The sequence below is a fragment of the Petromyzon marinus genome, chromosome 65 (genome assembly GCF_048934315.1).
Source record: "Petromyzon marinus isolate PM22_M1 ecotype Great Lakes invasive population chromosome 65, UKy_Petmar_22M1.pri1.0, whole genome shotgun sequence".
Classification (NCBI taxonomy): domain Eukaryota; kingdom Metazoa; phylum Chordata; class Hyperoartia; order Petromyzontiformes; family Petromyzontidae; genus Petromyzon; species Petromyzon marinus.
Genome location: NC_133731.1, coordinates 3725364 through 3744391, shown reverse-complemented (window position 1 = coordinate 3744391; position 19028 = coordinate 3725364). Strand labels below are relative to the sequence as shown.

Genomic DNA, 19028 nt, shown 5'->3' with positions numbered 1-19028 from the left:
ACGTTGACAATTCGAGTCCGACGTTTCGCCAGCAGTAATGACAACCGACATCAGGCGTCCACCAAGAGTAATCGAGTTAAATTTTGATTTAAAGCTTTCGTGACTGCAGTGATTCATATTCTTGGTTCTTTCGGTAAAGTCACGTTGAAGGGAAACAATAAAATAATCGAGTTGTTTGAGGAATCGACAGCCGCTCGATATCACCATTTTATTTTTGTCAGGGGAATCGAATCGCTTCGAGCGAGAGAGACGCGTTTAGCGGCGCGCAGCCGCCGACCGATTTGTGGTAACATTTTGTCGGAGCCAACGATTCCACCGTAGCTATCGATTCCCCCGCGTGTTGAAGCGCTTTAAAGAATCGATCGGAGAGGCGACGCCGAGTCGTCAGCGCGATCCGGGGAATCGATCGGGGCAGTGTAGTGGTGGTGGTGGTTGTTGTGATGGCCTCGAGGCCTCAGAGTGATGGTAGCGTGGTGAGGGTGAGGGGCGAGGTGAGGAGCGGGGTGAGGGCCGAGGTGAGGGCCGAGGCGGCGGCGGCGGTGGCGGCGACCGCGGGAGGTGGAGGCGGTGGCGACGGTGACGAGAAGGCTGCCGACAAGGCCGAAGCGCTGACGAACGGCAAGGCGAGGGAGGGCGCCGGAGACGCGGGGCCGCGTGGAGCGGACTCCGAGGACAGGTGGACACCTCCTCGCCTGCCCTTCTCTCTCTCCCTCTCTCTCTCCCTGCCCTTCTCCCTCTCTCTCTCCCTCTCTCTCTCTCCCTCTCTCCCTCTCTCTCTCCCTGCCCTTCTCCCTCTCTCTCCCTCTCTCTCTCTCCCTCTCTCTCTCCCTGCCCTCGCCTGCCCTTCTCTCTCTCCCTCTCTATCCCTGCCCTTCTCCCTCTCTCTCTCCCTCTCTCCCTCTCTCTCTCCCTGCCCTTCTCCCTCTCTCTCCCTCCCTCGCCTACCCTTCTCCCTCTCTCTGCCCTTCTCTCTCTCCCCCCACCCTCCCCTGCCCTTCTCTCTATCACTGCCCTTCTCCCTCCCTCTATCCCAGCCCTTCTCCCTATCCCTGCCCTTCTCTCTCGCCTGCCCTTCTCCCTGCCCTCGCATGCCCTCTCTATATCTCCCTGCCCTTGTCGATCTCCCTCTCTCTCGCCTGCCCCTCTCTCTCTCCCTCTCCCCCTGCCCTTCTCTCTCTCGCCTGCCCTTCTCTCCCTGCCCTCTCTGTCCATGCCCTTCTCGCTCTCGCCCTTCTCTCCCTCTCTCACTGCCCTTCTCTCTTGCATGTCCTCTCTCCCTCTCCTGCACTTCTCTCTCGCCAGCCCTTCTCTTTCTCCCTGTCCTTCTGTCTCTTCCAAGTGTGTATTGCATGTATGTGTGTGTGTATCTGTGTATGTGTTTGCATGTGTGTGTCTTTGTATGTGTGTGTATCTGGGAATGTGTTTGCGCGTGTGTGTGTGTCTTTGTATGTGTGTGTGTGTATCTGGGAATGTGTTTGCATGTGTGTGTATCTGTGTATGTGTTTGCATGTGTGTGTGTCTTTGTATGTGTGTGTGTATCTGGGAATGTGTTTGCATGTGTGTGTATCTGTGTATGTGTTTGCATGTGTGTGTGTCTTTGTGTGTGTGTATCTGGGAATGTGTTTGCATGTGTGTGTGTCTTTGTGTGTGTGTATCTGGGAATGTGTTTGCGCGTGTGTGTGTGTGTCTTGTGTGTGTGTATCTTGTATGTGTGTGTATCTGTATATCTGTGCGTGTGTTGGTTATGTGATGCTTTGGCTGCCGTGCCTCAAATATTAACAGAAGTAGCCACCCCACTTCTGAATGGTTGGCTGAGGTGCCATCTGTGGAGAAAGCGCGAGAGGCGATCCGACGTCCGAGACCAGGAAACGTGCAGGGCAGAGACGATCTCCCAAGTGAAACGCCGAGGGAGGGTGGCATCTTGTCTGCAGGCTGCTCTACATGACATCATCACAACTGTCTGGACCACAGGACGGGTTCCGCAGGATTGGAATGACACCCTGGTTGTCCCTGGCAGTCCCCCCCCCCCTCCTTAAGAGGGGGGACCGCACAGATTGTAACAACTACAGGAGCATCACTCTTCTCGGTGTGCCAGGAAAGATCCTCGCAAGGATTATTCAACACCGCCTTGCCAGGCACGCCGAGGAGAGGATTACGGAGCCCCAAATGTGGTTTCAGACCAGGGCGGTCCTGCACGGATGCCATATTCTCTGTCCGTCTGCTACAGCAGAGGTGTAGGGAATTCCAACTAGACCTACATCTTTGCTTTGTTGACCTGGCCAAGGCCTATGAAACCATCAACAGGCCAGGGCTGTGGGCAGTTCTTCGTGCTTTCGGAGTCCCTGACTTTCTGCTCACAATCATTAATGGCCTTCATGATGGTGGGCAGGCCCAGGTAAAGCTTTGTGGCCAGGAGTCGGAGGCATTCCCTGTACACCTTGGGGTGTGACAGGGTTGTCCTCCCATATTATTAAACATCATCTTTGGCCACGTAATTCGAGAAGCTTTCCATGGCTGTACTGCAAGGAATTTCCATCTGGTACAGATATAACGGGAGGCTGATCGATGCCCGGGTGTGGTAAAGGGATGGCTTCCTGTTGGTCAGCCATGTCATGTATGCTAATGATCTGGTGACTTCTGCTCACTCAGAGGAGGAGTTGGAGGCACTGCTGCTGAACCTGGAGCGTGCCACTAAACACCTGCCTCCAAACACTCTACCCCCGTGGCTCTTCATTGGTGATGGAGCAGTAGTGGAGAGAGTGGAGAGTTTCCTATACCTGGGCAATGTGCTTATGACCAGCTCCGGTTTGACAGCAGAGGTCTAACTTCGAATCAGTCGAGCGGCATTATCTTTTAATCGGCCGCGTAACGCTGTGTGGAAGCTATCTGGTCTGGCTCTCCGCACGAAGCTTCGGGTCTTCTCGGCCATGGTCATTCCCTCCATGTTTTGCAAGCGTAGAGAAGGGTTCCCCGTAATGGAACATCTTCCCCGGTTAGAAACATTCAGGCTGGCCTGCCTACGATCCATCCTGGGTTTAACCAGGCTGGATTTTGTGAGGAGCTCACCAATCCTTTAAAGATCTGGACAAAGTCCCATCCGTAAGGTCCTCCGGGAGGCAAGGCTGCGCTGGCTGGGTCATGTAGCCCGCATGCCCACTCACCGCATGCCCAAGCAACTTCTGTTTATGGCGGATAGAGGGGGCTAAGCAGGCACGGCACGGGCCAGAGAAGAGATGGAGTGACGTGGTACAGGAGGACGTGGAGCTGAGTGGGCCTGCCGATGACCGGTACCAGCGGTGTCTTGATCAGAGGATTCTCTCGCACAATGCCCCTGGACCGTGCCAGGATTTGTGCTGCTTGGAAAGTTGGAAGCGGTGGAGGTATCCGCTCGCGACAACGAGTGGAGCGCCCGGGTGGCTAAAACGTAGTGGGGGAGTACGAGCCAGTCATCTCGGCCAACCTGTAACGCACGGGGTCCGTTATGCCATCTCCCAGCGAGCTTTACGCGTTTCCCGTCGCCTCATCGTGCACCCAGCCCCCGCCGCGTCGCACCACGAACCCGGCGGGCCGAGCTTTCGATTCCAGCTCGTGGTCGACAGCGGCGTTGATTATCTGAACCGGTTCTGGGCCTCCTCCCCCACCCCCTGCCGAGTCGAATCGGTCTCGAATGAGAAGCCGGTCACGGCCGGGCCCGTGGTGCTGGCCACCCGCTCCCCCTTGTGTGCCGTGCTTGGCCTTAACCGCTCTGAGGCTACTGCTGGGGTGGGGGATCTCTTTTTTTTTGTTTTCATCATGCTAAGTCCGCCAATCAAATGCGAATTTTTTTTACGCCAATTCCTTTGTCGAGGCACCTTAATCCCTCTCACACAGCTTAAAGGTCCGCGGTCTGAGCTTGTGCTCTGTTTCGCTCCAGCGCAGTCTTCGAGACAGGCGCCGGTCCCTTCACCTGACGAAGGCCGCTTGTGTTGTGGCCGAAACGCCGTGATTTTTTGGTTGTTTAAATTTTTTTGACCTACGCGACTTTAACCGAATAGAACCAAAGAGTATGGATCCTTGCAGTCACGAAAGCTTCAAATCTAGAAAGGATCTTTTTTTTTTTTTCTTTTTCTCTCTTTTCTCTCTTTGTAGCGTGAGCACGTTCCCGGACGCGGAGAGCACCGTGTCGTCGGGCCGCTCCACCCCGGCGTTCACGGCGTTCACGGCGTTCACGGCGGGCGGCGGCGGAGGCGGCGGAGGCGGCGGAGGCGGCGGAGGCGGCGGAGGCCCCCCACCGCACGCGCCCCCCACAGTGCACCCGCTGGCGGCCGCGTGCGTGTGCCGCTGGGACAAGTGCCAGGCGGCGTTCGGCTGCAGCCCCGACCTGGCGGAGCACATCCGCACGGCGCACGTGGACCGGCAGGCCAGCCGGGAGGTGAGGGGGCAGCGCCGAGCGCGCACGCAAAGACAAAGCTCCCCCGTGTAGCCTGCAACAGGCTGTCGGGGGCAAGTGCTGTTGGCGAGCAGCGCCTATAAAGCAAAGACAAAGATCCCCCGTGTAGCCTGTAACAGACTGTAGGGGGCGAGTGCTGTTAGCGAGCAGCGCCTATAAAGCAAAGACAAAGATCCCCCGTGTAGCCTGTAACAGACTGTTGGGGCGAGTGCTGTTGGCGAGCAGCGCCTATGAAGGCCGGCACTGTGGCGCACGAGGTGGTTGGGGTGGCCAGCGCCACGCCCCGCCGCCTTTTGTCACGCACGCACAGATGCGCACACGTACACACAGATGCGCATGCACGTATACACAGGCATGCGCGCGTGTACGCACAGACACGTACGGACGCACAGACACGTACGCACAGACACGTACGGACGCACAGACACGTACGCACAGACACGTACGGACGCACAGACACGTACGCATAGACACGTACGGACGCACAGACACGTACGGACGCACAGACACGTACGCACAGACACGTACGGACGCACAGACACGTACGCACAGACACGTACGCACGCACAGACACGTACACACAGACACGTACGGACGCACAGACACGTACGCACAGACTCGTACGAACACGCACAACAACGCTTGGGGGTGGCGACATCACCACGGCGCTCGTGCCAGGCCAGGTGCACGTTAAGGCCACGCGAAGTGTCGAAGGCTTTCGCTGCTGGTCGGAGGTCACGGGAGAGACCCAGCAGGTGTCGTTGGTTGACCGACCGAGGCGACTGGCCCGATGTGCCAGGCTGTGCCCCCCCCCCCTACTGTGCCAACCAGTGAACGCTCCGCTCGTTGTTGTGAGCGTCGCTCCCTCCGCCCCCCATTGTTGCTGGGGGGCGACTGCCTCCAACTGCTCAGCAGCGGCGGCGGCGCCGGCGCCCTTTGCGAGCCTCCTCCTCCACAGAGGCCGATCCTGACACCGCTGGTTCCGCTCATCGGCCAGCCCGCTCGGTTCCACGTCCTCGGATGCTCCACGAATCCGCACCGGTCGCGCGTAGCGTAACAAGCGGCCGGCATGTGTCTCCCCCCCCGCCCCCCCTAATCGCGGGCAGGTGTTCGTGTGCCTGTGGAAGGGCTGCAAGGTGTTCAACACGCCGTCCTCCAGCCACAGCTGGCTCCAGAGGCACGTGCTGTCGCACAGCGGAGACAAGCCCTTCAAGGTGACACGGCCGCGCCCTCCCTCACCTCCCCCATCGCTCTTGTCAACAAACAAACAAAACTCCGCACACGCACAATCGCACAAAAGCACGCGCACTCGAACACTCCGCGCATACTCGCACACACACACTCGCACACACACACTGTCGCACACACACATACTCACACACACACTCGCACAGACTCGCTCGTACACACTAAAACACTCGCACACACACACTTGCACGCACACTCTCGCACACACACATACACACACACTCGCACAGACTCACTCGTACGCACTAAAACACTCGCACACACTCGCACACACACACTCGCACACACACTCTCGCACACACACATACTCACACACACACACTCGCACAGACTCACTCCGTGCATACTAAAACACTCACACACACTCGCACACACACACTCGCACACTCTCGCACACACACACACACTTGCACACACACTCGCACACACTCACACACACACACTCGCACAATGACACACTAAAACACTCGCACACACACACACTTGCACACACACTCTCGAACACACTCGCACATACTCGCACACACTCGGAACATTCGCACACACACACTCGCACTCACACACACTCACTCGCACACTCACACACACGCACACTCGCACACACACACTCGCACTCACACACACTCGCTCGCACACTCACACTTGCACACTTACACACGCACACTCGCAGACACACACACACACTCGCACACTGACACACTAAAACACTCGCACACACACACACACTTGCACACACACTCTCGAACACACTCGCACACACTCGGACACACTCGAACACTCGCACACACACACACTCGCACACACACACCACACTCACACACACACTCGCACTCACATACACTCGCTCGCACACTCACACTCGCACACTTACACACGCACACTCGCACACACACACACACTCGCACACTTACACACTCGCGCACTTACACACTAAAACACTCGCACACACACACACTTACACACACACTCTCGAAGACACACACACACTCGCGCACTTACACACTAAAACACTCGCGCACACACACACTTGCACACACACACTCTCGAACACACCCGCACACACTCGAACACTCGCGCACACACACGCTCGCACACACGCACTCTCACACCAACGCACACTCGCAGTTGCACACGCTCTCACTGACACTCCGCCAACTCCGCCCAGCCAGGAGCCCGAGTGGCGGACTTCAACCCGGGCCCGGCACAGCCCGGCAACCTCCCCACGCGCCGCGTCCCTCACCGCCCCCCCCGCCCCCCGCCCCCCGCCCCCCGCCCCCCGCCCCCCGCCCCCCGCCCCCCGCCCCCGCAGTGCGTGATCGATGGCTGCACGGCGACGTTCGCGTCCCAGATGGGGCTGGCGCGCCACGTGCCCACTCACTTCAGCAGCTCGCCCTCGGCGGGGCGCCCGCCCAGCCAGCCCCGCCTCAAGGAGGAGTCCCCCAGCAAGGCGCTGGCCGGCAAGCGCAAGCAGCGTCTGCGCTGCAAGCGGCGCTTCTCTCTGCGTGAGTCGGCAGCCCGCCCCCCCCGAACCCTCGCCTGGCGGACCCCCCCCCCCCCACCCACGCCGACGAGTGACCCCGGGGCGACCCCCGAGTGACTGACGCTCGGCTGGTGAGCGTGAGAGCGAGCGGTTGGTGAGCGTGAGAGAGAGCGGATGGTGAGCGTGGGAGCGAGCAGCTGGTGAGCGTGAGAGTGGCTGGTGAGCGTGGGAGAGAGCGGCTGGTGAGCGTGAGAGCGGCTGGTGAGCGTGGGAGAGAGCGGATGGTGAGTGTGGGAACGAGCAGCTGGTGAGCGTGAGAGTGGCTGGTGAGCGTGGGAGAGAGCGGCTGGTGAGCGTGAGAGCGGCTGGTGAGCGTGGGAGAGAGCGGATGGTGAGTGTGGGAACGAGCGGCTGGTGAGCGTGGGAACGAGCGGCTGGTGAGCGTGGGAGCGGCTGGTGAGCATGAGAGCGGCTGGTGAGCGTGGGAGCGAGCGGCTGGTGAGCGTGGGAGAGAGCGGATGGTGAGTGTGGGAGCGAGTGGCTGGTGAGCGTGGGAGCGAGCGGCTGGTGAGCGTGAGAGCGGCTGGTGAGCGTGGGAGAGAGCGGCTGGTGAGCGTGAGAGCGAGCGGCTGGTGAGCGTGAGAGCGGCTGGTGAGCGTGGGAGAGAGCGGCTGGTGAGCGTGAGAGCGGCTGGTGAGCGTGGGAGAGAGCGGCTGGTGAGCGTGGGAGAGAGCGGCTGGTGAGTGTGAGAGAGAGCGGCTGGTGAGCGTGGGAGCGAGCGGCTGGTGAGCGTGGGAGCGAGCGGCTGGTGAGCGTGAGAGCGAGCGGCTGGTGAGCGTGAGAGTGGCTGGTGAGCGTGAGAGCGAGCGGCTGGTGAGCGTGAGAGCGAGCGGCTGGTGAGCGTGAGAGTGGCTGGTGAGCGTGAGAGAGAGCGGCTGGTGAGCGTGGGAGTGAGCGGCTGGTGAGCGTGAGAGTGGCTGGTGAGCGTGAGAGAGAGTGGCTGGTGAGCGTGAGAGAGAGCGGCTGGTGAGCGTGAGAGCGAGCGGCTGGTGAGCGTGAGAGAGCGGCTGGTGAGCGTGGGAGCGAGCGGCTGGTGAGCGTGAGAGCGAGCGGCTGGTGAGCGTGAGAGAGCGGCTGGTGAGCGTGAGAGCGAGCGGCTGGTGAGCGTGGGAGCGAGCGGCTGGTGAGCGTGAGCAGCTGGTGAGCGTGAGAGCGAGCGGCTGGTGAGCGTGGGAGCGAGCGGCTGGTGAGCGTGGGAGCGAGCGGCTGGTGAGCGTGGGAGCGAGCGGCTGGTGAGCGTGGGAGCGAGCGGCTGGTGAGCGTGGGAGCGAGCGGCTGGTGAGCGTGGGAGCGAGCGGCTGGTGAGCGTGCTCTCTGTGTTGTCACGGCACAGCGAAGCCGGACGACTTCTTCGACGCACAGATGATGGACGCCATCCGGCACCGGCTCATGAGCTTCAACCTCAACACCCAGGTGGACAGCCAGGGCGGGGGCCACAGCGTGGTGTTCCACAGCGCGGTACGCTCCACGGTACACACCACGGTACACACACACACCACGGTACACACCACGGTACACACACACACCACGGTACACACCACGGTACACACACCACGGTACACACACACACCACGGTACACACCACGGTACACACACCACGGTACACACACACACCACGGTACACACACGCTCCACGGTACACACCACGGTACACACACGCTCCACGGTACACACCACGGTACACACACCACGGTACACACCATGGTACACACACACACCACGGTACACACCACGGTACACACACGCTCCACGGTACACACCACGGTACACACACGCTCCACGGTACGCTCCACGGTACACACCACGGTACACACCACGGTACGCACCACGGTACGCACCACGGTACGCACCACGGTACACACACACACACACCACGGTACACACACACACACCACGGTACGCTCCACGGTACACACACGCTCCACGGTACACACCACGGTACACACACACACCACGGTACACACCACGGTACACACCACGGTACGCTCCACGGTACACACCACGGTACGCACCACGGTACACACCACGGTACACACACACACCACGGTACACACACACACCACGGTACACACTACGGTACACACACACACCACGGTATGCTCCACGGTACACACCACGGTACGCACACGCCCCACGGTACACACCACGGTACACACCACGATACGCACCATGGTACACACCACGGTACACACCACAGTGCGCACCACGATACACACACACACCACAGTACACACACACACCACGGTACACACACACACCACGGTACACACACACACCATGGTACACACACCATAGTACACACACACACCATAGTACACACACACACCATGGTACACACACACACACCATGGTACACACACACACCATGGTACACACACACACCACGGTACACACGCACACCATGGTACACACACACACCATAGTACACACACACACACCATAGTACACACACACACCATAGTACACACACACACACGCCACGGTATAAACCACGGTACACGCAAAAGAGACAAAGATCCCCCGTAGAGCCTCAACAGACTGTTGGGACAAGTGCGCTTAGCGAGCAGCACCTATGAAGGCCGGCTCGGCACACGAGGGGGTGGGTGGCCAACAATCACACCCGGCTAGGGCTGAACGATTAATCGATTTCAAATCGAAATCGCAATTTGAAACAATGCGATTAGCAAATCGCAAAGGCTGCAAATGTTTTTTTGCGATTTGAAAAGGTCCTGTGACTTTCTTATTGGAATTGGTTTACTTTAATGTTATTCTAACTTTGTTTATTTAACTTAACAATTGTTCCATGTTTGATTGTTCTATTTCAATTGAATTTTTTTTTTTTTATAAATACACGTTGGAAGCAATTCGTGTCTTTTAAGTTATCATCCCTGCATTAGAATATATGGAGCAGTTCATATGTTGATGGTGTCACGTGGTAATGCTCCATGACGCGTTTAAAATCTATTACACAGTGAATATTGAACTGGAGCTTGACTTAAAACATTTTAATCGCAAATCAAGTCGCAATCGTCAGAAAAATCGCAATTAAATATTTTCCCCAAATCGTTCAGCACTACACCAGGGGCCCCTTTTCTCTCCCGCCATGGCTGCCACTCGCCACCAGGTGGCAGCACAGCCCCTCACACAGAGACACATAGACTCACACACACAGACACATAGACTCACACACAGAGACACACATAGAGACACATAGACTCGCACACACACACAGAGACCCATAGACTCACAGAGACCCATAGACTCACACAGAGACCCGTAGACTCACACACACACAGACACATAGACTCACAAACAGACCCATAGACTCACACACACACACACAGACGCATAGACTCACACACACACAGAGACACATAGACTCGCACACACACACACAGACCCATAGACTCACACACACAGAGACACATAGACTCACACAGAGACCCATAGACTCACACACACACAGAGACGCATAGACTCACACACACAGAGACACATAGACTCACACATACACAGAGACCCATACACTCACACAGAGACCCATAGACACACACACAGACCCATAGACTCACACACACAGACCCATAGCCTCACACACACACAGACCCATAGACTCACACACACACAGACCCATAGACTCTCACACACACACAGATCCATAGACTCACACACACACACAGAGACACATAGACTCACACAGAGACCCATATACTCACACACACACAGACTCACACAGAGACCCATAGACTCGCACAGAGACCCATAGACTCACACACAGAGACCCATAGACTCGCACACACACAGAGACCCATACACTCACACAGAGACCCATAGACACACACACAGACCCATAGACTCACACACACACAGACCCATAGACTCTCACACACACACACAGACCCATAGACTCACACACACACAGATCCATAGACTCACACACACACACAGACACATATACTCGCACAGAGACACATAGACTCACACACACACACAGACACATAGACTCACACACAGAGACACACATAGAGACACATAGACTCGCACACACACACAGAGACTCATAGACTCACAGAGACCCATAGACTCACACAGAGACCCGTAGACTCACACACACACAGACACATAGACTCACAAACAGACCCATAGACTCACACACACACACAGACGCATAGACTCACACACACAGAGACACATAGACTCACACACACACACAGACCCATAGACTCACACACACAGAGACACATAGACTCACACAGAGACCCATAGACTCACACACACACACAGAGACGCATAGACTCACACACACAGAGACACATAGACTCACACAGAGACCCATAGACTCACACACACAGAGACACATAGACTCACACATACACAGAGACCCATACACTCACACAGAGACCCATAGACACACACACAGACCCATAGACTCACACACACAGACCCATAGCCTCACACACACACAGACCCATAGACTCACACACACACAGACCCATAGACTCTCACACACAGATCCATAGACTCACACACACACACACAGAGACACATAGACTCACACAGAGACCCATATACTCACACACACACAGACTCACACAGAGACCCATAGACTCGCACAGAGACCCATAGACTCACACACAGAGACCCATAGACTCGCACACACACAGAGACCCATACACTCACACAGAGACCCATAGACACACACACAGACCCATAGACTCACACACACACAGACCCATAGACTCTCACACACACACACAGACCCATAGACTCACACACACACAGATCCATAGACTCACACACACACACACAGACACATAGACTCGCACAGAGACCCATAGACTCACACACACACAGAGACGCATATACTCACATACACACAGACCCATTGACTCACACAGAGACCCATTGACTCACACAGAGACCCATAGACTCGCACACACACAGCCCCTCGATCCACAGAGACCCATAGACTCGCACACACACAGACCCATAGACTCACACACAGACCTATAGACTCACACAGAGACCCATAGACTCACACACACACACACAGACCCATACACTCACACAGAGACCCGTAGACACACACAGGGACTCATAGACTCACATAGGGAGCCATAGTCTCGCATACAGACTCGCACACAGACTCACACGGAGACCCATAGACTCAAAATGTGTCTCCTGGCCTCTGTGTTTGTAAAGCGAAAGCATTTACATCAAATTCAACATTCATGGCAATGGCCCTTGTTGAGTGACTGTTGAATCTGTGTGTGTGACGGTGTGTGTGTCTGTGTGTGGGGAGCGGTATTGTAGCGGTTAGCGCACTGCGCTAAGAACCTGGCGACCCAGGTTCGATTCCCACTCACGGCCAACACCAGTGACGATTATCATCGTCACTGGTTCGGATAATTATCTGAACCGGTCCTGGTCCTCCCCTAGGTCGACTCGGCTTCAAATGAGCCCTGGTGCGGTGTGTAGTAAACATCGCCACTGCGGAGACAAAATGCCCCTCGTGTGCCGTGCCGGCCTTTGTAGGCGCTGCTCGCTAACAGCTCTTGCCCCAACGGTCTGTTAAGGCTACACGGAGACGGGAATCTTTGCCTTTGCACTTGTGAGCGAGCAGGTGGTGGCGCGCAGGAAGGACGAGACGGGCAAGGTGAAGGTGCTGCTGCACTGGACCCCCGAGGACATGTGAGCCCGAAGCCGTCTTCACGACGGTTTATCGTCTCGCGTGCATGGGGCACGCTCCCGCGGGGGCCGCGGGACCCGCGGGGCGCGGAGCGGCGAGTCGTTGCCCTCCCGCCTCGGTGCTCCTGGGCTGGCGGTGCTCCTGGGGAGACCGCCGCTCAAGGACACCGCCACCCCCCCACCCCCCACCCCCCCCACCATGCGTGCTCAATGTGCCGTGCGTGCGCGTCAACAAATCTGTTTTCGTGTTCCACCAACCCTCGCCTACAAAGCTGCAGATTGCAGGCGGCGTTCCCGGCGCCGCCGCCGCCGGCAACCTCACCACTACCGCGACTGCCGCCACCGCCACAACTCCCATCACCGCTACAACCACCACTGACACCACTTGCACAACCGCCACCACCACCACCACTGCCACCACTTGCGCAACCACCGCTACAACCACCACCGCCACCACCACTGACACCACTTGCACAACCACCGCTACAACCACCACCGCCACCACTACCACCACCGCCACCACTGACACCACTTGCACACCCACCACCACTGCCACCACCGCCACCACTGCCACCACTTGCACAACCACCGCTACAACCACCACCGCCACCACTGACACCACTTGCACAACCACCGCTACAACCACCACCGCCACCACCACTGCCACCACTTGCGCAACCACCGCTACAACCACCACCGCCACCACTGACACCACTTGCACAACCACCACCACTGCCACCACCGCCACCACCACTGACACCACTTGCACAACCACCGCTACAACCACCACCGCCACCACTGACACCACTTGCACAACCACCGCTACAACCACCACCACTTGCACAACCACCACCACTGCCACCACCGCCATGAACGCCGGCACTCTCGCCACCACCGCGACTGCCACCATCACTACCATCACCTCCACCACCACCACCACTCTCACCACCACCGCTATACCACCACTCCCCCCACCACGACCGCCACCACCGTTGTCCCTCGTGACGGCGGTTGCGTGTTCCTGCAGCAGCGCTCCGAGCGGGCGCTGCTGATTAAACGAGCATTGATTGAGTTAGCGAGGGCTGCTCGCCCGCCCGCCCGCCCGCCCGACCGTCGGTTCGATGCCGGTGTCTGCCGGGGCAAAGCCGCGCCAGCGGCAGCGCCGGTGCCGCGCTGGCACCGGCAGACACCGGCGAGAGCGCTGGCGGATGCCGACGGGCAGTTTCCGCGCGGGCGGGCGGGCGGGCGGGCGGGCGGGCGCCTTGTCGAGCGCGAACGTCGATTCGCGTGGCGGTGGCCGCGGTGCGGGCGAGCGTGAAAGTTGAACGGGAGCTCCCGTTCCGCTACGGTGTGCGAGTGGGGGGGCGGGGGGCGTGGTGGGGAGATGGGGGGCGAGCGGGGAGATGGGGGAGCGTGTGTGTGGGGGGTGTGTGCGTGTGTGCGTGTGTGCGTGTGTGTGCGAGTGTGCGCGCTTGTAGCGGCAGAGCCCGTTTCCTGGAACTCGCAATCTAATGAGGCCGCGCGTGCGTGCGTGCGTCTGGGGTCGTGCGTGCAGGCTCCTGCTTGTGTGCGTGTGTTGCTTGAGCGTGCGCGCGCGCGCGTGTGTGTGCGTGTGTGTGTGTGCGCGTGCATTAGTGTGTACATGCGTCTGAGCGAGCGAGTGTGTGTACATGTGTCCGTGTGCGTATCTGTGTCCCATCCCAGCCTGAGTGGGTGCTCCCGAACGGCACTGGCCCGCAACAGTGTTGTGAAAGGCTACACGGGGCAGCTTTCTCTTCGTGTCTGTGCCTGTAGTTTTCTTCATTTGTTGGTACGCCTATGTGTGTCTGCATGTCGTGTTCCTCCCCGTGCATCCCGTGTGTATGCGGGCGTGGGACTGCTTATGTGTGCCTGCATTCGTATCTGCTTATGCGTGTCTGCACGCCTATCTGCTAGAGTGCGTGTGTGTGAGTGTGCGTGCCTACGTGTGTGTGTGTGTGTGTGGGGAGCGGCAGTGTAGCGGAACCGGTGACCCGAGTTCGATTCCCGCTCACTGCCAACACCAGCGACGATTATCTGAACCGGTCCTGGGCCTCCCCTAGGTCGACTCGGCCTCAAATGAGTAACCTGGCGCGGTGTGTAAACATCGCCACACTGGGGAGACAAAGGCGGCCGGGCGTGGTGCTGGCCACCCTATACCCCCTCGTGTGCCGCGCCGGCCTTCATTGGCGCTCTGTACCGAGCACTTGCCCCAACAGTCTGTTAAGGCTATACGGGGGATGTTTGTCTTTGTGTACGTCTCTGTCTGTACACGTATCTGCTAGTGTGTGTGTATCTTTGCCTTATCTGTGTGTGCGTGGGTCTGTGTGTGCCTTGGTCCGCGTGCGTGTCTCCCCCGCCCCCCGTGTCCGCGCGGGTGTTTGCGTGTCCGCGAACGTGTGCCTGTGTGCCTGTGTGCCTGCGCGTGCGTCTGCCTGGAGCATGCGTCTGCACGCTGGAGTATGCGTCCACGCGTGACTGTGTCTGTCTGCGTGTGCGTGCGTGTGTGTGTGTGTGTCTGCGTGTGTGTGTGTGCGCGTGTGTGTGTGTGTGTGTGCGCGTGTCTGGTGGAGGGTGGCGGGGGGAAGTAAAGGCTTGACGCTAGCCGGCCGATATGACCTTCACAGTAAACCGACATGGGGTTGCTACCCACAATCCCCTCCTCCCGCCTTCCACGTGAACTCCTCTCGCGGACCGCGGCCGGAACATCCGAGCGTAGGCTCCCATCGAGCGCGGTCGACTACGTACTGCGCGAAAGAAGTTCGGCGCGGGGTGGGGGGGGGGGGGGGGTGGGACCTGCAGGCGGGCAGGCAGGAACGTCACCCCCCGTTCGTTTGACCGTAGGGGGGCACGGTGGCTCCAGAAACGTCGGACGAGCCGAGTTCGAATCCGGGGCCTTGGCTCACGGTGGCCTCGGACAAGCGCGCACGCCCCCTGTGCGGTTCGAGCGAGGCCGCTTGCAAAGGTCGCGATGTGTCGCGAGGTCAAACCCTGAAAAGGTCCCATATTGTAGCCGCTCACCCCGAGCATCTCAATGCCCGTGACGGTGCCGTTGTCTTTGTGCCCGTTCGCCTTTTGGCCTCGTCCTCTTGTCTCTGACGCCGTTGTGAGACGAGGTTTTAAAGAAAGCTGTCTCTGGTGTGGACCAATCGGTGTCAAAGACGATGGCATCGTCATACACCAGCAGAGCACGTGTTTGTTGGTTGCACGTTCACCGCAAGGTACCGTGTGTGGTTAATTGCGGACAGGATTCCTTGTAAGAGGTTTCCGTTTGGTGTTTTAACATCTTTAACGGCTGGTTTGTGTTTTTTTTCGCCAGAAAGGGTAAAACTTAAATTCTTGTATTTTAACACTGGCAAGAAAAGGTCCCATATTGTAGCCGCCCACCCTGGGCATCTCAATGCCCCTGACGGTGGCATTGTCTTTGTGCCCGTTCGCCTTTTGGCGTCCTCTGGTTTCTGTTTGGTGTTTCGGCATCCTGTTTCATAACACCTTTTCTCAAACCCCGGTTTTGTTGGTGGTTGGGGTGGGGTGGTGGTGGTGGCGGTGGGTGGGTTAACTCAGCCAATCCGTCGTCCGTTCGGGAGGGGGGGGGGGGGGGGTCGATGCGGAAGTCGAACGGCGGCCGTCCCTCGCCGCTGCCGCACGGAACGTGGAATTTCCACCGCTGGCTCCTTGCGCTTTTGCTGCAAACGTCGGCACCGGGTGGGTGGGGGTGGGGGGAGGCAGAGTTGACCGTGTTTCGCCGGCGACGGCAGTGGTGCCGCGTTGACGGTGATGGTGGCGGTGTGACGACGCTGTGCCGCGTTGGTGACGCCGTGACAACGTTGTGCCGCGTTGACGCCGTGACGACGACGGTGCGCCGCGTCCTCTCCGCAGACTCCCCGACGTGTGGGTGAGCGAGAACGACTCGCTGGAGTTCCGCACCAAGCTCGTCCACCTCTCCAAGCTGCCCAAGGACTCGACGAGCTTCCTGGACCCCAACATCTACCGGTGAGCGTCGCTACCCCCCCCCACCCCCGCCCCACTCGGCGTTGCCCCTCGCCGCGACCCTCGCCGAACACCGGGCGCGGTTTGAGACTCCTCTGTGGGGCTCCTCCAGGTGGAGGAGTCCTGAGAGGGTGAACCTGGGTCGAGTGGGTTGGGCGAGTTGGCGAGCGAGTGGGTGAAGCGAGTGATCGTGCGGGCGGGCGGGTGGGTGAGTGAGTGAGTGGGTCGGCGTGGAGGTGAGTGCGCGAGTGATTTAATCGGCTGTTTCTCGCCGCTGTTGGTGCTGCCCTCTGCTGCTTCCCTCTGCTCAGAGCGATGCCACAGAAGCGCTACAAGAGGAAGTAGCGGTAGCCTCGCAGGCTGGACCCAGCGCTCACCGCTCGCTCACCGCTCGCTCACTCGGAACAACTCGCCACTCGCTCGGATCGCTCACCACTCGCTGACTCGGACCGCTCACCCACTGGCTGACTCGGACCGCTCACCACTCGCTCACCACTTGCACACTCGGACCGCTCACCACTCGCTCACCACTCGCACACTCAGACCGCTCACCACTTGCTAACTCAGACCGCTCACCACTTGCTCAGTCGGACGGCTCACCACTCGCTCGGATCGCTCACCAATCACTCACTCAGACCGCTCACCACTCGCCCACTCGGACCGCTCACCACTCGCTCACTCCGACCGCTCACCACTCGCCCACTCGGACCGCTCACCACTCGCTCACTCCCACCGCTCACCACTCGCTCACTCCGACCGCTCACCACTCGCCCACTCGGACCGCTCACCACTCGCTCACTCCCACCGCTCACCACTCGCTCACTCCGACCGCTCACGACTCGCCCACTCGGACCCCTCTCCAATCGCTCACTCAGACTGCTCACCACTCGAACCGCCCACCAATTGAACTGCTCACCACTCGCTCACTCGGACCTCGCTTGCCCCTCGCGATGACGGCAAGGACGGAGTCCACCCTAGTGCACCCGAGTCGACCCGAGTCCGCCCGAGACCACCGGAGTCGACCCAAGTCCACCCTAGTGTACCTGAGTCGACCCGAGTCCGCCCTAGTGCACCCTAGTCGACCCGAGTCCGCCCGAGACCACCGGAGTCGACCCGAGTCCACCCTCGTGCACCCGAGACCACCGGAGTCCGCCCGAGACGACAACAAGGATGTTGTGCCGCCGAGCGCGTCCGTGGAGAGGGTCGTGCGCACGCTGGCCGCTCCGGAGGAGGCCTCGGCGATGGTCCACCACCGGCCCGCCCGGCGTGCCCAGGCGTGCCCAGGCGTGGCGGCAGTGGAGACGGTCCGCGCCGCGCACCCGCGGATTCACCTCTACCGGTGCCGGTCGTCGTCATGGCCGTCGTTATGGCCGCCGTCACAACCGCCGTCACGGTGGAGTCTCACGCTTTCGCGCACGCACGCATTCACGCACGCACGTCCTTCGTACGAACGCACGTGTACGTATGCACGTTGCACTTCTTTCGCACCGCCGTACATAGCCAACCGTGGTCATCGGAGGATGGGTGAGTGTGATGGTGAGTGACTGTGTGTGTGTGTGTGTGCGCGTGACTAGGTGAGCCTGTGTATGTACGTTTAACTTCGTTGGTACCGTACGTAGCCAACTAAACGCACATCCCTCACACACACACACACACGTGTTTGACACACACGTGGTCTATTAACACAGCCCCACCTCCTCCCCCCTCCCACTAACTTGGGCAGGGAGAGTCTCGCGTGTGGTAGCTGACGGGCGTTATCAGGCCGAGAGAGTTGTGCGTGTGTTGAACTTACTTTGCACCCGTGCGCGTAGCCAGCTGTACTAATCGGATGTCCGGGGGCGGGCGGGAGACAAACTAAACACAAGACAACAAAAAAATATCTTCAAATTTTTCAATCTAGATTTTAACAAAAAAGTGAGAGTCGCTGCATCTGCTGCCCCCCCCCCCCCACCACCACGTGGCTCCGGGCCTGCCTGCTCTTTGTGTTGCTCCGAGTCGCAGTCTCGAGCGGTCACTTCCTGACAACGACAACAAAACAACAACAACAACGAATGTCGTGTCCACGGCAAAAGCATCGGCGGGTCTCAACAACCCTTTGTCAGGAGAGGGTCGAAC

At 58.9% G+C, this 19028-nt stretch overlaps 1 protein-coding gene across 1 annotated transcript; it reads left to right on the top strand.

The window, feature by feature from the left end:
- The first annotated feature begins 321 nt into the window (after positions 1 to 321).
- On the top strand, positions 322 to 17396 carry AEBP2 (AE binding protein 2). The gene is made up of 8 exons (XM_032978174.2): positions 322 to 676; positions 4129 to 4411; positions 5536 to 5643; positions 6987 to 7179; positions 8551 to 8675; positions 12841 to 12908; positions 16803 to 16916; positions 17225 to 17396. Exons 1-8 carry the CDS (start codon positions 441 to 443, stop codon positions 17256 to 17258), a joined length of 1161 nt encoding a protein of 386 aa, XP_032834065.2. The 5' UTR covers positions 322 to 440; the 3' UTR covers positions 17259 to 17396.
- The last annotated feature ends 1632 nt before the right edge of the window (positions 17397 to 19028 follow it).